The following is a 27,500-nucleotide window of genomic DNA, read 5'->3' on the forward strand; positions in this document are numbered from 1 at the left end:
TCTTTAGAGCATGTTTGAGGTTCTGACCTCTGAGGCTTCGTACCTCCGTTCGCTGAATGTGCTGACTGAACATTTTCTTGGGTGCCGCGACCTCCAGGAGGCGCTGGTCATCAGGGAGAAGAAAATTCTGTTCTCCAACATCCTCAAGGTGAAAGAAGTCAGCGAGAGGTGAGTGACTGCACTGTATTATATGCTGATATGTGATATATAATGACTGATGACCGCGCTGTATTATATGCTGATATGTGATATATAATGACTGATGACTGCGCTGTATTATATGCTGATATGTGATATATAATGACTGATGACCGCGCTGTATTATATGCTGATATGTGATATATAATGACTGATGACCGCGCTGTATTATATGCTGATATGTGATATATAAGGACTGATGACTGCGCTGTATTATATGCTGATATGTGATATATAATGACTGATGACCGCGCTGTATTATATGCTGATATGTGATATATAATGACTGATGACCGCGCTGTATTATATGCTGATATGTGATATATAATGACTGATGACCGCGCTGTATTATATGCTGATATGTGATATATAATGACTGATGACCGCGCTGTATTATATGCTGATATGTGATATATAATGACTGATGACCGCGCTGTATTATATGCTGATATGTGATATATAATGACTGATGACTGCGCTGTATTATATGCTGATATGTGATATATAATGACTGATGACCGCGCTGTATTATATGCTGATATGTGATATATAATGACTGATGACCGCGCTGTATTATATGCTGATATGTGATATATAATGACTGATGACCGCGCTGTATTATATGCTGATATGTGATATATAATGACTGATGACCGCGCTGTATTATATGCTGATATGTGATATATAATGACTGACCGCGCTGTATTATATGCTGATAAGTGATATATAATGACTGATGACCGTGCTGTATTATATGCTGATATGTGATATATAATGACTGACCGCGCTGTATTATATGCTGATATGTGATATATAATGACTGATGACCGCGCTGTATTATATGCTGATATGTGATATATAATGACTGATGACCGCGCTGTATTATATGCTGATATGTGATATATAATGACTGATGACCGCGCTGTATTATATGCTGATATGTGATATATAATGACTGATGACCGCGCTGTATTATATGCTGATATGTGATATATAATGACTGATGACCGCGCTGTATTATATGCTGATATGTGATATATAATGACTGATGACCGCGCTGTATTATATGCTGATATGTGATATATAATGACTGATGACCGCGCTGTATTATATGCTGATATGTGATATATAATGACTGATGACCGCGCTGTATTATATGCTGATATGTGATATATAATGACTGATGACTGGCTGTATTATATGCTGATATGTGATATATAATGACTGATGACCGCGCTGTATTATATGCTGATATGTGATATATAATGACTGATGACCGCGCTGTATTATATGCTGATATGTGATATATAATGACTGATGACCGCGCTGTATTATATGCTGATATGTGATATATAATGACTGATGACCGCGCTGTATTATATGCTGATATGTGATATATAATGACTGATGACCGTGCTGTATTATATGCTGATATGTGATATATAATGACTGATGACCGCGCTGTATTATATGCTGATATGTGATATATAATGACTGATGACTGCGCTGTATTATATGCTGATATGTGATATATAATGACTGATGACTGCGCTGTATTATATGCTGATATGTGATATATAATGACTGATGACGGCGCTGTATTATATGCTGATATGTGATATATAATGACTGATGACTGCGCTGTATTATATGCTGATATGTGATATATAATGACTGATGACCGCGCTGTATTATATGCTGATATGTGATATATAATGACTGATGACCGCGCTGTATTATATGCTGATATGTGATATATAATGACTGATGACCGCGCTGTATTATATGCTGATATGTGATATATAATGACTGATGACCGCGCTGTATTATATGCTGATATGTGATATATAATGACTGATGACCGCGCTGTATTATATGCTGATATGTGATATATAATGACTGATGACCGCGCTGTATTATATGCTGATATGTGATATATAATGACTGATGACCTCGCTGTATTATATGCTGATATGTGATATATAATGACTGATGACCGCGCTGTATTATATGCTGATATGTGATATATAATGACTGATGACCGCGCTGTATTATATGCTGATATGTGATATATAATGACTGATGACCGCGCTGTATTATATGCTGATATGTGATATATAATGACTGATGACCGCGCTGTATTATATGCTGATATGTGATATATAATGACTGATGACTGCGCTGTATTATATGCTGATATGTGATATATAATGACTGATGACCGCGCTGTATTATATGCTGATATGTGATATATAATGACTGATGACCGCGCTGTATTATATGCTGATATGTGATATATAATGACTGATGACTGCGCTGTATTATATGCTGATATGTGATATATAATGACTGATGACCGCGCTGTATTATATGCTGATATGTGATATATAATGACTGATGACCGCGCTGTATTATATGCTGATATGTGATATATAATGACTGATGACTGCGCTGTATTATATGCTGATATGTGATATATAATGACTGATGACTGCGCTGTATTATATGCTGATATGTGATATATAATGACTGATGACCGCGCTGTATTATATGCTGATATGTGATATATAATGACTGATGACTGCGCTGTATTATATGCTGATATGTGATATATAATGACTGATGACCGCGCTGTATTATATGCTGATATGTGATATATAATGACTGATGACTGGCTGTATTATATGCTGATATGTGATATATAATGACTGATGACCGCGCTGTATTATATGCTGATATGTGATATATAATGACTGATGACTGCGCTGTATTATATGCTGATATGTGATATATAATGACTGATGACCGCGCTGTATTATATGCTGATATGTGATATATAATGACTGATGACCGCGCTGTATTATATGCTGATATGTGATATATAATGACTGATGACTGCGCTGTATTATATGCTGATATGTGATATATAATGACTGATGACCGCGCTGTATTATATGCTGATATGTGATATATAATGACTGATGACTGCGCTGTATTATATGCTGATATGTGATATATAATGACTGATGACTGCGCTGTATTATATGCTGATATGTGATATATAATGACTGATGACCGCGCTGTATTATATGCTGATATGTGATATATAATGACTGATGACTGCGCTGTATTATATGCTGATATGTGATATATAATGACTGATGACCGCGCTGTATTATATGCTGATATGTGATATATAATGACTGATGACTGCGCTGTATTATATGCTGATATGTGATATATAATGGACTGATGACCGCGCTGTATTATATGCTGATATGTGATATATAATGACTGATGACCGCGCTGTATTATATGCTGATATGTGATATATAATGACTGATGACTGCGCTGTATTATATGCTGATATGTGATATATAATGACTGATGACCGCGCTGTATTATATGCTGATATGTGATATATAATGACTGATGACTGCGCTGTATTATATGCTGATATGTGATATATAATGACTGATGACTGGCTGTATTATATGCTGATATGTGATATATAATGACTGATGACCGCGCTGTATTATATGCTGATATGTGATATATAATGACTGATGACCGCGCTGTATTATATGCTGATATGTGATATATAATGACTGATGACCGCGCTGTATTATATGCTGATATGTGATATATAATGACTGATGACCGCGCTGTATTATATGCTGATATGTGATATATAATGACTGATGACTGCGCTGTATTATATGCTGATATGTGATATATAATGACTGATGACTGCGCTGTATTATATGCTGATATGTGATATATAATGACTGATGACTGCGCTGTATTATATGCTGATATGTGATATATAATGACTGATGACTGCGCTGTATTATATGCTGATATGTGATATATAATGACTGATGACTGCGCTGTATTATATGCTGATATGTGATATATAATGACTGATGACTGCGCTGTATTATATGCTGATATGTGATATATAATGACTGATGACTGCGCTGTATTATATGCAGATATGTGATATATAATGACTGATGACTGCGCTGTATTATATGCTGATATGTGATATATAATGACTGATGACCGCGCTGTATTATATGCTGATATGTGATATATAATGACTGATGACCGCTCTGTATTATATGCTGATATGTGATATATAATGACTGATGACCGCGCTGTATTATATGCTGATATGTGATATATAATGACTGATGACCGCGCTGTATTATATGCTGATATGTGATATATAATGACTGATGACCGCGCTGTATTATATGCTGATATGTGATATATAATGACTGATGACTGCGCTGTATTATATGCTGATATGTGATATATAATGACTGATGACCGCGCTGTATTATATGCTGATATGTGATATATAATGACTGATGACCGCGCTGTATTATATGCTGATATGTGATATATAATGACTGATGACTGCGCTGTATTATATGCTGATATGTGATATATAATGACTGATGACTGCGCTGTATTATATGCTGATATGTGATATATAATGACTGATGACCGCGCTGTATTATATGCTGATATGTGATATATAATGACTGATGACCGCGCTGTATTATATGCTGATATGTGATATATAATGACTGATGACCGCGCTGTATTATATGCTGATATGTGATATATAATGACTGATGACTGCGCTGTATTATATGCTGATATGTGATATATAATGACTGATGACCGCGCTGTATTATATGCTGATATGTGATATATAATGACTGATGACCGCGCTGTATTATATGCTGATATGTGATATATAATGACTGACCGCGCTGTATTATATGCTGATATGTGATATATAATGACTGATGACCGCGCTGTATTATATGCTGATATGTGATATATAATGACTGATGACCGCGCTGTATTATATGCTGATATGTGATATATAATGACTGATGACTGCGCTGTATTATATGCTGATATGTGATATATAATGACTGATGACCGCGCTGTATTATATGCTGATATGTGATATATAATGACTGATGACCGCGCTGTATTATATGCTGATATGTGATATATAATGACTGACCGCGCTGTATTATATGCTGATATGTGATATATAATGACTGATGACCGCGCTGTATTATATGCTGATATGTGATATATAAGGACTGATGACTGCGCTGTATTATATGCTGATATGTGATATATAATGACTGATGACCGCGCTGTATTATATGCTGATATGTGATATATAATGACTGATGACTGCGCTGTATTATATGCTGATATGTGATATATAATGACTGATGACTGCGCTGTATTATATGCTGATATGTGATATATAATGACTGATGACCGCGCTGTATTATATGCTGATATGTGATATATAATGACTGATGACTGCGCTGTATTATATGCTGATATGTGATATATAATGACTGATGACTGCGCTGTATTATATGCTGATATGTGATATATAATGACTGATGACCGCGCTGTATTATATGCTGATATGTGATATATAATGACTGACCGCGCTGTATTATATGCTGATATGTGATATATAATGACTGATGACCGCGCTGTATTATATGCTGATATGTGATATATAAGGACTGATGACTGCGCTGTATTATATGCTGATATGTGATATATAATGACTGATGACCGCGCTGTATTATATGCTGATATGTGATATATAATGACTGATGACCGCGCTGTATTATATGCTGATATGTGATATATAATGACTGATGACCGCTCTGTATTATATGCTGATATGTGATATATAATGACTGATGACCGCTCTGTATTATATGCTGATATGTGATATATAATGACTGATGACTGCGCTGTATTATATGCTGATATGTGATATATAATGACTGATGACCGCGCTGTATTATATGCTGATATGTGATATATAATGACTGATGACCGTGCTGTATTATATGCTGATATGTGATATATAATGACTGATGACCGCGCTGTATTATATGCTGATATGTGATATATAATGACTGATGACCTCGCTGTATTATATGCTGATATGTGATATATAATGACTGATGACCGTGCTGTATTATATGCTGATATGTGATATATAATGACTGACCGCGCTGTATTATATGCTGATATGTGATATATAAGGACTGATGACTGCGCTGTATTATATGCTGATATGTGATATATAATGACTGATGACCGCGCTGTATTATATGCTGATATGTGATATATAATGACTGATGACCGCGCTGTATTTTATTATTATATTTACAGGTTTCTTATGGATTTGGAGGCGCGTGTTGATGAAGATGTTATTACATGGGATGTCTGCGACATTATATATCACCACGCCGTACATCACTTCTCAGTGTATATAGATTATGTCCGGAACCAGATCTACCAGGAGAAGACGTATAGTGAACTCATGTGAGGACCAGCATAGCTACATTAGGGGGGCACACGTCTGTACATCTACATTAGGGGGGCACACGTCTGTACATCTACATTAGGGGGCACACGTCTGTACATCTACATTAGGGGGGCACACGTCTGTACATCTACATTAGGGGGGCACACGTCTGTACATCTACATTAGGGGGGCACACGTCTGTACATCTACATTAGGGGGGCACACGTCTGTACATCTACATTAGGGGGGCACACGTCTGTACATCTACATTAGGGGGGCACGCGTCTGTACATCTACATTAGGCGGGCACACGTCTGTACATCTACATTAGGGGGCACACGTCTGTACATCTACATTAGGGGGCACACGTCTGTACATCTACATTAGGGGGGCACGCGTCTGTACATCGACATTAGGGGGCACACGTCTGTACATCTACATTAGGGGGCACACGTCTGTACATCCACATTAGGGGGGCACACGTCTGTACATCTACATTAGGGGGCACACGTCTGTACAGCTACATTAGGGGGGCACACGTCTGTACATCTACATTAGGGGGCACACGTCTGTACAGCTACATTAGGGGGCACACGTCTGTACATCTACATTAGGGGGCACACGTCTGTACATCTACATTAGGGGGGCACAAGTCTGTACATCTACATTAGGGGGGCACACGTCTGTACATCTACATTAGGGGGGCACACGTCTGTACATCTACATTAGGGGGGCACACGTCTGTACAGCTACATTAGGGGGCACACGTCTGTACAGCTACATTAGGGGGCACACGTCTGTACAGCTACATTAGGGGGCACACGTCTGTACAGCTACATTAGGGGGCACACGTCTGTACATCTACATTAGGGGGCACACGTCTGTACATCCACATTAGGGGGGCACACGTCTGTACAGCTACATTAGGGGGGCACACGTCTGTACATCTACATTAGGGGGCACACGTCTGTACAGCTACATTAGGGGGCACACGTCTGTACATCTACATTAGGGGGGCACACGTCTGTACATCTACATTAGGGGGGCACACGTCTGTACAGCTACATTAGGGGGGCACACGTCTGTACATCTGCATTAGGGGGGCACACGTCTGTACATCTGCATTAGGGGGGCACACGTCTGTACATCTACATTAGGGGGGCACACGTCTGTACATCTACATTAGGGGGCACACGTCTGTACATCTACATTAGGGGGGCACAAGTCTGTACAGCTACATTAGGGGGGCACAAGTCTGTACATCTACATTAGGGGGGCACAAGTCTGTACATCTACATTAGGGGGGCACAAGTCTGTACATCTACATTAGGGGGGCACACGTCTGTACATCCACATTAGGGTGCACACGTCTGTACATCCACATTAGGGGGCACACGTCTGTACATCTACATTAGGGGGCACACGTCTGTACATCTACATTAGGGGGGCACACATTGTACATTAGGGGGGCACACATTGTCTGTACATTAGGGGGCACACGTCTGTACATCTGCATTAGGGGGGCACACGTCTGTACATCTGCATTAGGGGGGCACACGTCTGTACATCTAGATTAGGGGGGCACACGTCTGTACATCTACATTAGGGGGGCACACGTCTGTACATCTACATTAGGGGGGCACACGTCTGTACATCCACATTAGGGGGCACACGTCTGTACATCTACATTAGGGGGGCACACATTGTACATTAGGGGGGCACACATTGTCTGTACACTAGGGGGCACACGTCTGTACATCTGCATTAGGGGGGCACACGTCTGTACATCTGCATTAGGGGGGCACACATTGTACATTAGGGGGGCACACGTCTGTACATCTACATTAGGGGGGCACATGTCTGTACATCCACATTAGGGTGCACACGTCTGTACATCCACATTAGGGGGCACACGTCTGTACATCTACATTAGGGGGGCACACGTCTGTACATCTACATTAGGGGGGCACACGTCTGTACATCCACATTAGGGTGCACACGTCTGTACATCCACATTAGGGGGCACACGTCTGTACATCTACATTAGGGGGGCACACATTGTACATTAGGGGGGCACACATTGTCTGTACACTAGGGGGCACACGTCTGTACATCTGCATTAGGGGGGCACACGTCTGTACATCTGCATTAGGGGGGCACACATTGTACATTAGGGGGGCACACGTCTGTACATCTACATTAGGGGGGCACACGTCTGTACATCCACATTAGGGTGCACACGTCTGTACATCCACATTAGGGGGCACACGTCTGTACATCTACATTAGGGGGGCACACATTGTACATTAGGGGGGCACACGTCTGTACATCTGCATTAGGGGGGCACACGTCTGTACATCTGCATTAGGGGGGCACACATTGTACATTAGGGGGGCACACATTGTCTGTACATTAGGGGGCACACGTCTACATCTACATTAGGGGGGCACACATTGTACATTAGGGGGGCACACATTGTACATTAGGGGGGCACACATTGTCTGTACATTAGGGGGGCACACATTGTCTGTACATTAGGGGGGCACACGTCTACATCTACATTAGCGGGGCACACATTGTTTGGATGCTTTTTGTCTTCGCTACATGAAGTGGGCGTCCTCTGTCGGGTGTTTTCGGGGCGCTCGCCCTGCAGCTGTTCTACAATGACCCCTCTTTTTTTTTTCCATCTCCTCTTAGGGAGAAGAACCCCCAGTTTCATGCCTTGCTGTGCCGATTACAGGAGCTGCCCCAGTGCCAGCGGTTACCCTTCATGTCCTTTCTGCTGCTGCCCTTCCAGAGGATCACCCGCATCAAGATGTTGATAGAGGTACGACATGTGGATATCAGGCTCCGCCCCCTGCGCTTCTCCGTAATCGCGCTCACGTGTCACATGACATCCTCTGATTTTTTTCATCTTATACAGAATATATTGAAGAGAACAGAGGAGGGGTCCGAGGGTGAACAAAACGCCAGCAAAGCCCTGGACGCTGTCTCAAAGGTAATTGTCCCAGCAACACCTGCGATGCGTGATGTCACCATTATCACCTGACATATACCACGTGCGATGCGTGATGTCACCATTATCACCTGACATATACCACGTGCGATGCGTGATGTCACCATTATCACCTGACATATACCACGTGCGATGCGTGATGTCACCATTATCACCTGACATATACCACGTGCGATGCGTGATGTCACCATTATCACCTGACATATAACACGTGCGATGTGTGATGTCGCCATTATCACCTGACATATAACACGTGCGATGCGTGATGTCACCATTATCACCTGACATATAACATGTGTGATGTCATCATTATCACCTGACATATACCACGTGCGATGCGTGATGTCGCCATTATCACCTGACATATAACATGTGTGATGTCATCATTATCACCTGACATATACCACGTGCGATGCGTGATGTCGCCATTATCACCTGACATATAACACGTGCGATGCGTGATGTCACCATTATCACCTGACATATACCACGTGCGATGCGTGATGTCACCATTATCACCTGACATATAACACGTGCGATGCGTGATGTCACCATTATCACCTGACATATAACACGTGCGATGCGTGATGTCATCATTATCACTTGACATATATCACGTGCTTCCTGACCTACAGATCATTCAGGAGTGTAACCGCGAGGTCGGTCGTATGAAGCAGACAGAGGAACTCATCTACATCTCCTCCAAGATTGAGTTTGATAAGATAAAGGTGAGGGGCGTGGCCTCCATGTGCTGGCGGTGAGACGCTGTGATGTCATCGTCTCATGGGTGTGTCTTGTTGTAGGCCATCCCCATCATATCTCACAACCGCTTCCTGGAGAAACAGGGAGATCTCAGCGAGGTGCAGCAGAAGGGAAGCCTCTTCGGGATCAAACCCAACAAGCTCACCCCCGTCTACTTCTTCCTGTTCAATGACTTCCTGCTGATTACCCAGAAGAAAGGGTAAAATCTAATGTCTTATCATCACTCCACCCCTCGTCTAATCCTCCTCACTCCACCCCTCGTCTAATCCTCCTCACTCCACCCCTCGTCTAATCCTCCTCACTCCACCCCTCGTCTAATCCTCCTCACTCCACCCCTCGTCTCATCCTCCTCACTCCACCCCTCGTCTCATCCTCCTCACTCCACCCCTCGTCTCATCCTCCTCACTCCACCCCTCGTCTCATCCTCCTCACTCCACCCCTCGTCTCATCCTCCTCACTCCACCCCTCGTCTCATCCTCCTCACTCCACCCCTCGTCTCATCCTCCTCACTCCACCCCTCGTCTCATCCTCCTCACTCCACCCCTCGTCTCATCCTCCTCACTCCACCCCTCGTCTCATCCTCCTCACTCCACCCCTCGTCTCATCCTCCTCACTCCACCCCTCGTCTCATCCTCCTCACTCCACCCCTCGTCTCATCCTCCTCACTCCACCCCTCGTCTCATCCTCCTCACTCCACCCCTCGTCTCATCCTCCTCACTCCACCCCTCGTCTCATCCTCCTCACTCCACCCCTCGTCTCATCCTCCTCACTCCACCCCTCGTCTCATCCTCCTCACTCCACCCCTCGTCTCATCCTCCTCACTCCACCCCTCGTCTCATCCTCCTCACTCCACCCCTCGTCTCATCCTCATCACGCCACCCCTCGTCTCATCCTCATCACGCCACCCCTCGTCTCATCCTCATCACGCCACCCCTCGTCTCATCCTCATCACGCCACCCCTCGTCTCATCCTCATCACGCCACCCCTCGTCTCATCCTCATCACGCCACCCCTCGTCTCATCCTCATCACGCCACCCCTCGTCTCATCCTCATCACGCCACCCCTCGTCTCATCCTCATCACGCCACCCCTCGTCTCATCCTCATCACGCCACCCCTCGTCTCATCCTCATCACGCCACCCCTCGTCTCATCCTCATCACGCCACCCCTCGTCTCATCCTCATCACGCCACCCCTCGTCTCATCCTCATCACGCCACCCCTCGTCTCATCCTCATCACGCCACCCCTCGTCTCATCCTCATCACGCCACCCCTCGTCTCATCCTCATCACGCCACCCCTCGTCTCATCCTCATCACGCCACCCCTCGTCTCATCCTCATCACGCCACCCCTCGTCTCATCCTCATCACTCCACCCCTCGTCTCATCCTCATCACTCCACCCCTCGTCTCATCCTCATCACTCCACCCCTCGTCTCATCCTCATCACTCCACCCCTCGTCTCATCCTCATCACTCCACCCCTCGTCTCATCCTCATCACTCCACCCCTCGTCTCATCCTCATCACTCCACCCCTCGTCTCATCCTCATCACTCCACCCCTCGTCTCATCCTCATCACTCCACCCCTCGTCTCATCCTCATCACTCCACCCCTCGTCTCATCCTCATCACTCCACCCCTCGTCTCATCCTCATCACTCCACCCCTCGTCTCATCCTCATCACTCCACCCCTCGTCTCATCCTCATCACTCCACCCCTCGTCTCATCCTCATCACTCCACCCCTCGTCTCATCCTCATCACTCCACCCCTCGTCTCCTCCTCATCACTCCACCCCTCGTCTCCTCCTCATCACTCCACCCCTCGTCTCCTCCTCATCACTCCACCCCTCGTCTCCTCCTCATCACTCCACCCCTCGTCTCCTCCTCATCACTCCACCCCTCGTCTCCTCCTCATCACTCCACCCCTCGTCTCCTCCTCATCACTCCACCCCTCGTCTCCTCCTCATCACTCCACCCCTCGTCTCCTCCTCATCACTCCACCCCTCGTCTCCTCCTCATCACTCCACCCCTCGTCTCCTCCTCATCACTCCACCCCTCGTCTCCTCCTCATCACTCCACCCCTCGTCTCCTCCTCATCACTCCACCCCTCGTCTCCTCCTCATCACTCCACCCCTCGTCTCCTCCTCATCACTCCACCCCTCGTCTCCTCCTCATCACTCCACCCCCTCGTCTCCTCCTCATCACTCCACCCCCTCGTCTCCTCCTCATCACTCCACCCCCTCGTCTCCTCCTCATCACTCCACCCCCTCGTCTCCTCCTCATCACTCCACCCCCTCGTCTCCTCCTCATCACTCCACCCCCTCGTCTCCTCCTCATCACTCCACCCCCTCGTCTCCTCCTCATCACTCCACCCCCTCGTCTCCTCCTCATCACTCCACCCCCTCGTCTCCTCCTCATCACTCCACCCCCTCGTCTCCTCCTCATCACTCCACCCCCTCGTCTCCTCCTCATCACTCCACCCCCTCGTCTCCTCCTCATCACTCCACCCCCTCGTCTCCTCCTCATCACTCCACCCCCTCGTCTCCTCCTCATCACTCCACCCCCTCGTCTCCTCCTCATCACTCCACCCCCTCGTCTCCTCCTCATCACTCCACCCCCTCGTCTCCTCCTCATCACTCCACCCCCTCGTCTCCTCCTCATCACTCCACCCCCTCGTCTCCTCCTCATCACTCCACCCCCTCGTCTCCTCCTCATCACTCCACCCCCTCGTCTCCTCCTCATCACTCCACCCCCTCGTCTCCTCCTCATCACTCCACCCCCTCGTCTCCTCCTCATCACTCCACCCCCTCGTCTCCTCCTCATCATTACTCCTGTTTAATTTTTCCATCATTTCCCTTCCAGCTCCGACAGACACGTTGTCGTGGACTATGCACATCGCTCCCTGATCCAGCAGCAAGCCTGCCCCACCATGGAGAACAGCTTCTTCCTGACCCTACTGGAGAACCACCAGAGGAAAACATGTGACCGGCTGTATAAAGCACCCACTCAGTAAGTGCCCCACCCCCTGCAGGGTTACATAGACAGAAGGGAGGTATCAGCCTGCCCCTCCCCCTGCAGGGTGATCTATACAGAAGAGAGCTATGATCCTGCCCCTCCTCCTGCAGGGTGATACATACAGAAGAGAGCTATGATCCTGCCCCTCCTCCTGCAGGGTGATATATACAGAAGAGAGCTATGATCCTGGCCCTCCTCCTGCAGGGTGATATATACAGAAGAGAGCTATGATCCCGCCCCTCCTCCTGCAGGGTGATATTTACAGAAGAGAGCTATGATCCCGCCCCTCCTCCTGCAGGGTGATATTTACAGAAGAGAGCTATGATCCCGCCCCTCCTCCTGCAGGGTGATATATACAGAAGAGAGCTATGATCCCGCCCCTCCCCCTGCAGGGTGATATATACAGAAGAGAGCTATGATCCCGCCTTTCCTCCTGCAGGGTGATATTTACAGAAGAGAGCTATGATCCCGCCTTTCCTCCTGCAGGGTGATACATATAGAAGGGAGCTATGATCCTGCCCCTCCTCCTGCAGGGTGATACATACAGAAGAGAGCTATGATCCTGCCCCTCTTCCTGCAGGGTGATATTTACAGAAGAGAGCTATGCTCCTGCCCCTCCTCCTGCAGGGTGATATTTACAGAAGAGAGCTATGCTCCTGCCCCTCCTCCTGCAGGGTGATACATATAGAAGAGAGCTATGCTCCTGCCCCTCCTCCTGCAGGGTGATACATATAGAAGAGAGCTATGATCCTGCCCCTCCTCCTGCAGGGTGATATATACAGAAGAGAGCTATGATCCTGCCCCTCCTCCTGCAGGGTGATACATACAGAAGAGAGCTATGATCCTGCTCCTCCTCCTGCAGAGTGATATATACAGAAGAGAGCTATGATCCTGCTCCTCCTCCTGCAGGGTGATATATATACAGAAGAGAGCTATGATCCTGCCCCTCCTCCTGCAGGGTGATATATACAGAAGAGAGCTATGATCCTGCCCCTCCTCCTGCAGGGTGATATATACAGAAGAGAGCTATGATCCTGCCCCTCCCCTTGAAGGGTGATATATACAGAAGAGAGCTATGACCCTGCCCCTCCCCTTGAAGGGTGATATATACAGAAAAGAGCTATGATCCTGCTCCTCCCCCTGCAGGGTGACCGAGCTTCGCTGCATTGACACACCTAATTTTATTAGAGACTCAGGCTGTCCCTCGCCATACTTTACACTGCAGTTCAGATTACGATAATGTATGATTAATATCTCTATATTTGCGCAGGTCTGACTTGCATCGTTGGATGGCAGCGTTCCCCAGTAAGAGCAATGATTCTTCCTCCGGCAGCGACACAATATATGAGGACTGGGGTGAGTTCATCTGCAATCGTTTGGTGATGTCTGGTCCTCTAGTCGGTGGACTGACATTGTGATTACCACACATGGGGGGTGGGATTTATGTAATAACTGTATCTCTGCCCTTAGATTGCCCCCAGGTCCATTGCGTGGAGCAGTACACCGCCACCCAGGCTGACGAGCTGACCCTGGAGCCCGCTGACATCATCAATGTCCTGTGCAAGACGTCTGAAGGTGTGTGTGGGGGGGGGGGGGGGCTTATAGTGTAGATGCTTTATTATACTGTAAGGGTCTTGTAGGGGAGCTTTGTATGTCTGATTCTCCTGTATTTGAGTTGATCTCTAGCCGGCGGAGCTGACACTCTATACTGTTTGTCCCCCTCTCTGTACGTTGTTCGACCCGTAATAGCGGCATTTCTTAAATGTGACCCGTCCCCCTGCGGAACTGACTCTTGTTTTCTGGTATCAGGTTGGTATGAGGGTATTCGGCTGTGCGATGGAAAGAAGGGTTGGTTCCCCTCCCGGTACGTCCAAGAGATCACGAATGAACACGTCAGGAGGAGGAATCTCCGAGAACGTTACCGAGTCCTTCAGGCAGCGCGGCAATTAGTGACCCTTTCCGGTGAGACCTGAGGGAAAAAAAACGGACACACGGAAGTTGAGTTTGTGACGGAAGACTCGGCTGCCGCGACTATTGAACAGGTCGGGTATTGTGCATTAAGGCGTCGGACGTTGGGTTTGATTTTATGTTTGTTGATCTTGGAAAAACCACAGAAGGACCGACCTCCATCTTGCTGCTATTTTCTACAAGATCTTGATGACAAAGCCAAGTGTCATCAGGAAGGGACCAGTAATGAGCTTAGCCCCAGGACTGGTGGTCAGAACGCTTGCCATGTTTTTGGGGATTTCGGCCATGAACTGGAAGTCCCACCTTAGTCTAATGTTCTGTCTGAAGGTCTCCTGCACTCAGGATCTTGGACAGGTCTCAAGCTCTCCTTGAAGACCAGTTGATGATACCATGTCTAGTGCGATATTGAGGTCCACTCGTACTGCCAAAACCATCTTATATATCTGTAAGGTCACCAACGTTTGAGGCTTAAGGACTCTATTGCAAAGCACAAATGTCTCCAGAAAGGACTCAATCCCCGGGGGTTGTGGTCATCATGAGCCTCTTTCGATAATGAACTAGGGTAGTGGACCCACGTAGTCTACCCATTTGTTCATCTTTCATCTCTGTTGTGAATCCCGGTTGGACTGACAGAGTCTTGACTACAGCGAAGCAAGGCCAAAAGTGTCCCCCAGATAGGACCAAGTCCAAGTTCCATTTCAGGTCATATACTTGCTGTATGTTCAGAGGTTGTCCCACCATAGTCCAGTGTTCTGCTCATTATTCCCCAATTCTTTAGGTTTTCTGTTCTCATGAGCACAAATGGCTCTTGACGACTCGTGGTGCACGTTGTGTCATTGTAGACCAGTGGACCAGTTGAGAAGTCTATGAGAACTCGTACTTCCAAGACTCTACAGCAAAGAAGTTGTCCTCAAAATGGAGAAAGTTTTCTTTCCCGTTGTCGTTGCGTGTTTTACATCTTCTTTGTGTTTTACGTTCTTGAGAACATAAATGGTAGAACCAACAAGAGTCTGGATGACAAAACAAAGATGTCCCCAGAGAAGGGACACTCGTGAGTCCAGATTATGATGATCATAATGCTGTCATTCTCCGAGCCTCCTTAAACGGGTGGACTTGGGTTGGATGAAGGGAACATCTACCCCCCATCATCACATTCTTGATGACCATGTCCCTCTCATTGTAGACTAGATGAACTGTGTTGGTTGACCATACCATGTAGATCTAGACCTTGTAGGTGATCTTTCACGGCCAGGAATTCCTACGTTCTATCTTGAGAACATTTGTGGGACTCAGAACAAGTGACCTCATAAATGTCCCAGGAAACAATGATCATACTAGAGTTTGTCTAAGTCTAGGAGACCCCAAAGTCTTCTCAAGTTCAATGACCACTCGTAGCTCCTGACCTTGAACAGGTATCATGGTGGACATGTCCATCTCAATGTAGATTGGATGAATTCTGATGGGTTGACCATCTTCTACTGCCAAGACTATACAGCAAAGCACAAGTGTTTCCGGAAACTAACCAACTTCAGACCAAGAACCCTCGGCCCGATTCTCCTGGCATAATGAGTATTCTCATGTGTAGGAATCCCACCGGTGCCCTTGCGTTTTGTTCATCCTCTCAAGGTTTTCCTAATGGCGAGATCCGATTCTTCACCTCGTAAAAGTCTCAGGTGGACACATCCATATTGCTGTAGGCCAGTAGATGGAGATGTCACGTTGATCTCCTACTGCCAAAACTTGGTGTCTTTTAAGGACATTGCGTGGAGCTGGAGAACAGACCTATGATGGTTCACCTCAGGAGAACATCTGCAACTCGTAGAGGACCAGGAAGGATTTTATCTCCTCAGTGGTTTAGATGTGGTCCACTGTTTTATGTATACAGGGAAGTATTGTATATGTCTTGTAGATTTTGACGACCGCCAAAAACTTGTCTCGTAATGTAATTTCAAGTCACGTGGAGTAAAACGTTTCTCTGGTGTACAAGCTGCGGTGTCGTTACAGTGAGCGGTGGAGATGTAATGTATGTGTGTGTCGTGTCTCTTTATATAAGGTCTGTGGTTCCAGCATCGGGTGGTTGATCCAAGTAGAGTCATCCTGGTATCCGGGCGCATATATATATATATATATATATATATATATATATATATATATATAATTAGGGTGTTGTTTTCCAGATGACCAGCAGGTGGCACTACGTAAAATTGGCAATTTGGGGAAAGGCATCATGACCGCTCCAGTCTAATCGTGAATGACATTTTAGGGATTTACTAAGCATTGTGCGCCAAACTTATGTTTTAGATGTTCTGTAGTGTTAAAAAGCGTGGCGTAAAGGGGCGCGGCTGAAGAGGATTACCATTATTGAACAATTATTTAGGCCACGCCCCCTATTTGCATGCTACATCTTTGAATTCATATTTATCCCCCTGAGCCTGTTGTATATAATATACCCACTGACACTGCCCCCACAGTATATTGCCCCATACTCCTCCCCGCACAGTATAATGTCCCTATAACTGCCCTCATAGCTGCTCCCCACGCTGTATAATGTCCCTATAGCTGCCTCCACACAGTATAATGTCCCTATAGCTGCCTCCACACGGTATAATGTCCCTATAGCTGACCTCCACACGGTATAATGTCCCTATAGCTGTCTCCACACTGTATAATGCCCCCATAGCTTCCTCCACACAGTATAATGTCCCTATAGCTGCCTCCACACAGTATAATGTCCCTATAGCTGCCTCCACACAGTATAATGTCCCTATAGCTTACTCCACACAGTATAATGTCCCTATAGCTGCCTCCACACAGTATAATGTCCCCATAGCTGCCTCCACACAGTATAATGTCCCTATAGCTGCCTCCACACAGTATAATGTCCCTATAGCTGACCTCCACACAGTATAATGTCCCCATAGCTGCCTACACACAGTATAATGTCCCTATAGCTGCCTCCACACAGTATAATGTCCCTATAGCTTACGCCACACAGTATAATGTCCCTAGATGCCTCCACACAGTATAATGCCCCCATAGCTGCCTACACACAGTATAATGTCCCTATAGCTGCCTCCACACAGTATAATGTCCCTATAGCTGCCTCCACACAGTATAATGTCCCTATAGCTGCCTCCACACAGTATAATGTCCCTATAGCTGCCTCCACACAGTATAATGCCCCTATAGCTGCCTCCACACCGTACAATGCCCCTATAGCTGCCTCCACACCGTATAATGCCCCTATAGCTGCCTCCACACCGTATAATGCCCCTATAGCTGCCTCCACACCGTATAATGCCCCTATAGCTGCCTCCACACCGTATAATGCCCCTATAGCTGCCTCCACACAGTATAATGTCCCCATAACTGCCTCCACACAGTATAATGTCCCTATAGCTGCCCGCCACACAGTATGATGTCCCTATAGCTGACCTCCACACAGTATGATGTCCCTATAGCTGCCTCCACACAGTATAATGTCCCTATAGCTGCCTCCACACAGTATAATGTCCCTATAGCTGCCCTCCACACAGTATAATGCCCCTATAGCTGCCCTCCACACAGTATAATGTCCCTATAGCTGCCTCCACACAGTATAATGCCCCCATAGCTGCCTCCACACAGTATAATGTCCCTATAGCTGCCTCCACACAGTATCATGTCCCTATAGCTGCCTCCACACAGTATAATGTCCCTATAGCTGCCCCCACACAGTATAATGTCCCTATAGCTGCCCCCACACAGTATCATGTCCCTATAGCTGCCTCCACACAGTATAATGTCCCTATAGCTGCCTCCACACAGTATAATGTCCCTATAGCTGCCCCCACACAGTATCATGTCCCTATAGCTGCCTCCACACAGTATAATGTCCCTATAGCTGCCTCCACACAGTATAATGTCCCCATAGCTGCCTACACACAGTATAATGTCCCTATAGCTGCCTCCACACAGTATAATGTCCCTATAGCTGCCTCCACACAGTATAATGTCCCTATAGCTGCCTCCACACAGTATAATGTCCCTATAGCTGCCCGCCACACAGTATAATGTCCCTATAGCTGCCTCCACACAGTAGAATGTCCCTATAGCTGCCCGCCACAGTAGAATGTCCCTATAGCTGCCTCCACACGGTAGAATGTCCCTATAGCTGCCTCCACACAGTATAATGCCCCCATAGCTGTCTCCACACAGTATAATGTCCCCGTAGCTGCCCTTCACACAGTATAATGTCCCTGTAGCTGCCCTTCACACGGTATAATGTCCCTGTAGCTGACCTCCACACGGTATAATGTCCCTATAGCCGCCCGCCACACGGTATAATGTCCCTATAGCTGACCTCCACACGGTATAATGTCCCTATAGCTGCCTCCACACGGTATAATGTCCCTATAGCTGCCTCCACACGGTATAATGTCCCTATAGCTGCCTCCACACGGTATAATGTCCCTATAGCTGCCTCCACACGGTATAATGTCCCTATAGCTGCCTCCACACGGTATAATGTCCCTATAGCTGCCTCCACACGGTATAATGTCCCTATAGCTGCCTCCACACGGTATAATGTCCCTATAGCTGCCTCCACACGGTATAATGTCCCTATAGCTGCCTCCACACGGTATAATGTCCCTATAGCTGCCCTCCACACGGTATAATGCCACCATAGCTGCCTCCACACGGTATAATGTCCCTATAGCTGCCCTTCACACGGTATAATGTCCCTATAGCTGCCCTTCACACGGTATAATGTCCCTATAGCTGCCCTTCACACGGTATAATGTCCCTATAGCTGCCCTTCACACGGTATAATGTCCCTATAGCTGCCCCCACAGGGTATAATGTCCCTATAGCTGCCCCCACACGGTATAATGCCCCCATAGCTGCCCCCACACGGTATAATGTCCCTATAGCTGCCCCCACAGGGTATAATGCCCCCACAGCTGCCTCCACACAGTATAATGTCCCTATAGATGCCTCCACACGGTATAATGTCCCCATAGCTGCCTCCACACGGTATAATGCCCCCATAGCTGCCCTTCACACGGTATAATGTCCCTATAGCTGCCTCCACACGGTATGATGTCCCTATAGCTGCCTCCACACGGTATAATGTCCCTATAGCTGCCTCCACACGGTATAATGTCCCTATAGCGGCCTCCACACGGTATAATGTCCCTATAGCTGCCTCCACACGGTATAATGTCCCTATAGCTGCCCGCCACACAGTATAATGTCCCTATAGCTGCCCCCACACAGTATAATGTCCCTATAGCTGCCCGCCACACAGTATAATGTCCCTATAGCTGCCTCCACACAGTATAATGCCCTCATAGCTGCCCCCACACAGTATAATGCCCCCATAGCTGCCTCCAGTCTGACGACAAGCGACCAATCACGAGACTCCACCTGTCACTATCAACAATATCAATTCATCTCCATAACCGTCAGGTCACCGGGGCAGATCTACTTCCGCTTATACAATGTGCCGCGGTTTAGATTCATTTAACACTCAAATGCACCAAACAGAACAGATATTTAATTGTATCTAAAACTATAAGAAGAGACGCGGCTGAAAATGTGACGAACAAGAACTAATATAACCAAGAGCGGTGTAAGGAAGGAGAAAATGTAACACGTTGCATCACATTTTAAATAGTGTGCACTACGGTTATAGAAGCATCTACAGGCGACCTGTGCTAGGTTTATGTGGTCTACATGTTACGCAGTGTTAGTAATTCTGCCCCACTTTGTACATACCTTACTTATCCTGTATTATACTCCAGAGCTGCACTCACTATTCTGCTGGTGGAGTCACTGTGTACATACATTACATTACTTATCCTGTACTGATCCTGAGTTACATCCTGTATTATACTCCAGAGGTGCACTCACTATTCTGCTGGTGGAGTCACTGTGTACATACATTACTTATCCTGTACTGATCCTGAGTTACATCCTGTATTATACCCCAGAGCTGCACTCACTATTCTGCTGGTGGAGTCACTGTGTACATACATTACATTACTTATCCTGTACTGATCCTGAGTTACATCCTGTATTATACTCCAGAGCTGCACTCACTATTCTGCTGGTGGAGTCACTGTGTACATACATTACATTACTTATCCTGTACTGATCCTGAGTTATATCCTGTATTATACTCCAGAGCTGCACTCACTATTCTGCTGGTGGAGTCACTGTGTACATACATTACATTACTTACCCTGTACTGATCCTGAGTTACATCCTGTATTATACCCCAGAGCTGCACTCACTATTCTGCTGGTGGAGTCACTGTGTACATACATTACTTATCCTGTACTGATCCTGAGTTACATCCTGTATTATACCCCAGAGCTGCACTCACTATTCTGCTGGTGGAGTCACTGTGTACATACATTACATTACTTATCCTGTACTGATCCTGAGTTACATCCTGTATTATACTCCAGAGCTGCACTCACTATTCTGCTGGTGGAGTCACTGTGTACATACATTACATTACTTATCCTGTACTGATCCTGAGTTATATCCTGTATTATACTCCAGAGCTGCACTCACTATTCTGCTGGTGGAGTCACTGTGCAGATACATTACTTATCCTGTACTATACTCCAGAGCTGCATTTATGTGTCATCTTGCGCTGGTCATTTGCATTCTGGGTATTGTTATCTCTACACTACGCCTGCACCTCTGCATTATAGATGGTGTGTTAAGCTGTTGGGTCTGACGACAAGCTCGTCCACAGGTAACAATAAAAAAACAGCAACATTGACGGGACTATAAGATATAACGGCAGCTCTGGATGTGACTGGAGGCGAGGACCAGATCATTTGACCAAAAATAATCTTCAAGGTAAAGAAATATTTATTACACAATTTCATCTTTTGTTCTCATTAAAAATATTTCTATAAAAGGAACGAAAAAAAAAAAAGTCGGCAGCAAATAAGTTAAAGCATTTTGTACAATAGCTGCGAATGCTCTTTATAAACCATTGGCGGTCCCGGCGCCCTGACCTGTGGCTCCGCCTCCTCCTGTGGTTTTGGTGAAGATTGTGGTAACGCCGGTCACAACTTCTGGAAACGGTGGCGGTGAACGGGACTCATCTGCTGACGACTCCACTTTTGCGTAAGAGACGGTGCGGCCGGAGACGCGGTGTCAGACAGCGCCCCCTACTTCTCAGCGTCCTAGATAAGGTGGGGGGACAATTTTTGGGTCAAGGGTCCACAAATGACACCATGATGTAGCGCGTCCCCTGGGTGGTGGGCAGCCCCTCGTGATAATGCGTCAGCCGGCCCGGGTGGATCAGGGACCATCCTTTACGCGGAGAGTCGACGATGCAGTTGTAGCGGATGAATCTGCAGCCGCCGCCCTGTGGAGGAGACGCAGCGTTAGTGCCGGGATCGGTGCCATCGCCACGACAACAATTGTTTTAGACCAATGGAAAACTGACCAGACCACAATCACCTGACCAATCGTTACCTAGCATCATGTCCCGCCTACATACCGCCAGGCAGGATACCACCGCAGAGAAGCGCGACCCGCGGCTTTACTCACCTCGTAGTCTATCTCCTTCCTGTTGAGGGCGACGTTAATGGTGAAGGTGGAGGAGTCGTGGTGCGGGCGCAGGGACGGCTGCTCATCCGGCCGGTACCGCACTATGAAGTTCAGGAGCGCCTTGGCCTAAGTAAAAAAAAAAAAGATGGCGGTCAGCACAGAGGGCGTGAGCCGTGACGGGCGATAGGAGCGGCGCCGGGCATTACCTTCGTGTAATATCCGGGGAACAGCTTCTCGGTGACGGGCGCGATGTATTCCTGGAGGAACTTCAGCCACTCGTCCTGATACCCGATCTGGGTCATGTGAATGTCCACGGTGGGTACGCTCTCGTATCCGCCCGCCAGACGCTTGTCCTAGAAGAAGTCGCGGAGCGTGAGGACTTTATTATTACTGGCGTGCGCGCGATTATACACAGGACCACCGTTCTTACCTCGTTCCTGCCCCCGGACCACCGGCCGAAGTTCTCCATCTGCTCCACGAACTCGTCGCACATGATGTCCTTGAAGATGGGGAACCAGTAGACGTCCGGACAGGGCTGCGGAGAGCGACACCTCATCAGACGCGTCATACAGACCACTGGAGGGAGTAGTCCTCCATCCGTTCAGTTACCAACATGTCATTGCGTCACTCTACCCCCGGGGGCGACGTTGTGCTCTGTTACCTGCTCGTAATGATCCTCCTCGAAGATCCGCGAGTAATTCTCATGGATATATTTCTCCTTCCAGTCCTGAAGAGCGAAGAAAAATGTCAAAGATGGGGGAGGGGCCTGTGGTACGGGGGAGGGGCTGGATATGGGGGAGGTGCTCCTTACCGTAGGGTTTTCGAAGATCTGCCACAAGTCGCTGTGCAGACGGGAAATGTTGTACTTGGATGTGGAGATCAGGCGGCCGAATTCATCCCGATTACTGATGTGCATGAAAACGCTCTGCGGAGGAGAAGACGGTCACAAGACTACACCCCGAGAATCATCATCCTCATCATCTCCGCGCCATCACCTACCTTCTCCCTCGCACTCTTACAGAGCGACATGTCCGAGTCCACACCCGACAACGTGAAGACATTTTTGCGGAACAACTCCCGACGAAGAGTCTCCCCCCTAACCAGGTAGGAATGGGCGATGTACGGGACATTCCACACCCCACTGCAAGACACAGACAACAGGTGAGAGCCTGCCCCGCCCTTCAGAGGGCAACACAATGGTAAACAGAAGAGCTACGATCCTGCCCCTCCTCCTACAGGGTGATATATATAGAAGAGAGCTATGATACTGCCCCTCCCCCTGCAGGGTGATACATACAGAAGAGAGCTATGATCCTGCCCCTTCTCCTGCAGGGTGATATATATAGAAGAGAGCTATGATACTGCCCCTCCCCCTGCAGGGTGATACATACAGAAGAGAGATATGATCCTGCCCCTCCCCCTGCAGGGTGATACATACAGAAGAGAGCTATGATCCTGCCCCTCCTCCTGCAGGGTGATATATACAGAAGAGAGCTATGATCCTGCCCCTCCTCCTGCAGGGTGATATATACAGAAGAGAGCTATGATCCTGCCCCTTCTCCTGCAGGGTGATACATACAGAAGAGAGCTATGATCCTGCCCCTTCTCCTGCAGGGTGATACATACAGAAGAGAGCTATGATCCTGACCCTCCTCCTGCAGGGTGATATATATAGAAGAGAGCTATGATCCTGCCCCTCCTCCTGCAGGGTGATGTATACAGAAGAGAGCTATGATCCTGCCCCTCCTCCTGCAGGGTGATATATATAGAAGAGAGCTACGATCCTGCCCCTCCTCCTGCAGGGTGATGTATACAGAAGAGAGCTATGATCCTGCCCCTCCTCCTGCAGGGTGATATATATAGAAGAGAGCTACGATCCTGCCCCTCCCCCTGCAGGGTGATATATACAGAAGAGAGCTATGATCCTGCCCCTCCCCCTGCAGGGTGATACATACAGAAGAGAGCTATGATCCTGCCCCTCCTCCTGCAGGGTGATATATATATATAGAAGAGAGCTATGATACTGCCCCTCCTCCTACAGGGTGATATATATAGAAGAGAGCTATGATACTGCCCCTCCCCCTGCAGGGTGATACATACAGAAGAGAGCTATGATCCTGCCCCTTCTCCTGCAGGGTGATATATACAGAAGAGAGCTATGATCCTGCCCCTCCTCCTACAGGGTGATATATATAGAAGAGAGCTATGATCCTGCCCCTCCTCCTGCAGGGTGATATATACAGAAGAGAGCTATGATCCTGCCCCTCCTCCTGCAGGGTGATATATATAGAAGAGAGCTATGATCCTGCCCCTCCTCCTGCAGGGTGATATATACAGAAGCGAGCTATGATCCTGCCCCTCCTCCTGCAGGGTGATATATACAGAAGAGAGCTATGATCCTGCCCCTTCTCCTGCAGGGTGATATATATAGAAGAGAGCTATGATCCTGCCCCTCCTCCTGCAGGGTGATATATACAGAAGCGAGCTATGATCCTGCCCCTCCCCCTGCAGGGTGATACATACAGAAGAGAGCTATGATCCTGCCCCTCCTCCTGTAGGGTGATATATACAAGCGAGCTATGATCCTGCCCCTCCCCCTGCAGGGTGATACATACAGAAGAGAGCTATGATCCTGCTCCTCCTCCTGCAGGTTGATATATACAGGAGAGATCTATGATCCTGCCCCTCCTCCTGCAGGGTGATATATACAGAAGAGAGCTATGATCCTGCTCCACCACCTGCAGGGTGATATATATAGAAGAGAGCTATGATCCTGCCCCTCCTCCTGCAGGGTGATATATACAGAAGAGAGCTATGATCCTGCCCCTCCTCCTGCAGGGTGATATATACAGAAGAGAGCTATGATCCTGCCCCTCCTCCGGCAGGGTGATATATACAGAAGAGAGCTATGATCCTGCCCCTCCTCCTGCAGGGTGATATATACAGAAGAGAGCTATGATCCTGCCCCTCCTCCTGCAGGGTGATATATACAGAAGAGAGCTATGATCCTGCCCCTCCTCCTGCAGGGAGATATATATAGAAGAGAGCTATGATCCTGCTCCTCCTCCTGCAGGGTGATATATACAGAAGAGAGCTATGATCCTGCCCCTCCTCCTGCAGGGTGATATATACAGAAGAGAGCTATGATCCTGCCCCTCCTCCTGCAGGGTGATATATATAGAAGAGAGCTATGATCCTGCTCCTCCTCCTGCAGGGTGATACATACAGAAGAGAGCTATGATCCTGCTCCTCCTCCTGCAGGGTGATATATACAGGAGAGAGCTATGATCCTGCCCCTCCTCCTGCAGGGTGATATATACAGAAGAGAGCTATGATCCTGACCCTCCTCCTGCAGGGTGATATATACAGAAGAGAGCTATGATCCTGCCCCTCCCCCTGCAGAGTGATATATATATATATATATATATATATAGAAGAGAGCTATGATCCTGCCCCTCCCCCTGCAGGGTGTTCTTTAGTTACTCACGTCCTCTTTCCCTGCACAATATCCACATAATCCTCGGACCGGGCGTAGTACCCCTCGGGGCTGAGCGCCCCCCAGAAGTTGGACCACAGTTTCCCATTACGAGACACCATTGGGGCGATGATATTCCTGTAAGGAGAGGATTTCGGGGGTCAGTAATTAATAGGCTCCCCTGTGCGCCTCCCCCTGACTATGACCCAGCACTGACCGGTTCTCCTGGATGAGGATATACAGGGTGTCGGGGTTAGTCAGCACCACGTCGGCGTCCAGGCTGAAGTAATAGTCACAGGCGTCGTCCTGCCGACACAGGTCCCTGTCACACACAGCATGTGTTAGTCCAGACTAGCGGAAATGTTACCGTATTATCAGACTCCACCCCCTGTACGTACATGCCCACGTCCCGGGCCTCCCCTCAGACTCCGTCCCCTGTACTTACATGCCCAAGTCTCGGGCCTCCCCTCAGACTCCGCCCCCTGTACTTACATACCCACGTCCCGGGCCTCCCCTCAGACTCCACCCCCTGTACTTACATGCCCATGTCTCGGGCCTCCCCTCAGACTCCGCCCCCTGTACTTACATACCCACGTCCCGGGCCTCCCCTCAGACTCCACCCCCTGTACTTACATGCCCATGTCTCGGGCCTCCCCTCAGACTCCGCCCCCTGTATTTACATGCCCACGTCCCGGGTCTCCCCTAAGACTCCGCCCCCTGTACTTACATGCCCACGTCCAGGGTCTCCCCTCAGACTCCACCCCCTGTACTTACATGCCCATGTCTCGGGCCTCCCCTCAGACTCCGCCCCCTGTACTTACGTACCCACGTCCCGGGCCTCCCCTCAGACTCCGCCCCCTGTACTTACATGCACATGTCTCGGGCCTCCCCTCAGACTCCGCCCCCTGTACTTACATGCCCATGTCCCGGGCCTCCCCCTGGCTCAGCGCCTCCTCAGGACCCACAACTTTCACCATTGGAAAATCCTCCTTGTGGTTTTCAAAGAAATTCTGAATGTGCTTCTCGTGGTAAATCTCCTGCGGGGGAGGAGCGATGACATCATAACGTAATATAACACCTGGGTGAGGGGGGGGGGGGGAGGTTACATTAGTGGGGTCTCTGGATGAGGTT

General features: G+C 47.5%; 2 protein-coding genes across 2 annotated transcripts in view; one reads left to right on the plus strand and one right to left on the minus strand.

The window, feature by feature from the left end:
* The window catches only part of LOC142729710 (uncharacterized), a 60,427-nt gene extending 43,107 nt beyond the window's left edge, over window positions 1-17,320 (plus strand). The window contains exons 8-16 of the mRNA XM_075849296.1: window positions 6,442-6,594; window positions 9,275-9,404; window positions 9,501-9,575; window positions 10,229-10,321; window positions 10,397-10,554; window positions 13,214-13,360; window positions 14,637-14,722; window positions 14,837-14,941; window positions 15,176-17,320. Coding sequence (XP_075705411.1) covers window positions 6,442-6,594; window positions 9,275-9,404; window positions 9,501-9,575; window positions 10,229-10,321; window positions 10,397-10,554; window positions 13,214-13,360; window positions 14,637-14,722; window positions 14,837-14,941; window positions 15,176-15,339 — 1,111 coding nt within the window. The 3' untranslated portion in view covers window positions 15,340-17,320. The remainder of the gene's footprint in view (window positions 1-6,441; window positions 6,595-9,274; window positions 9,405-9,500; window positions 9,576-10,228; window positions 10,322-10,396; window positions 10,555-13,213; window positions 13,361-14,636; window positions 14,723-14,836; window positions 14,942-15,175) is intronic.
* Window positions 17,321-22,186: 4,866 nt separating this feature from the next.
* PLOD3 (procollagen-lysine,2-oxoglutarate 5-dioxygenase 3) overlaps window positions 22,187-27,500 on the minus strand; it is a 14,279-nt gene continuing 8,965 nt past the window's right edge. Inside the window, exons 10-19 of the mRNA XM_075849294.1 lie at window positions 27,285-27,406; window positions 26,587-26,691; window positions 26,382-26,507; window positions 23,894-24,035; window positions 23,706-23,819; window positions 23,556-23,621; window positions 23,325-23,429; window positions 23,101-23,247; window positions 22,895-23,020; window positions 22,187-22,709 (exon numbers count right to left, since the gene is read on the minus strand). Coding sequence (XP_075705409.1) covers window positions 22,554-22,709; window positions 22,895-23,020; window positions 23,101-23,247; window positions 23,325-23,429; window positions 23,556-23,621; window positions 23,706-23,819; window positions 23,894-24,035; window positions 26,382-26,507; window positions 26,587-26,691; window positions 27,285-27,406 — 1,209 coding nt within the window. The 3' untranslated portion in view covers window positions 22,187-22,553. The remainder of the gene's footprint in view (window positions 22,710-22,894; window positions 23,021-23,100; window positions 23,248-23,324; window positions 23,430-23,555; window positions 23,622-23,705; window positions 23,820-23,893; window positions 24,036-26,381; window positions 26,508-26,586; window positions 26,692-27,284; window positions 27,407-27,500) is intronic.

Source organism: Rhinoderma darwinii, unplaced genomic scaffold (assembly GCF_050947455.1).
Source record: "Rhinoderma darwinii isolate aRhiDar2 unplaced genomic scaffold, aRhiDar2.hap1 Scaffold_732, whole genome shotgun sequence".
Taxonomy (NCBI): Eukaryota; Metazoa; Chordata; class Amphibia; order Anura; family Rhinodermatidae; genus Rhinoderma; species Rhinoderma darwinii.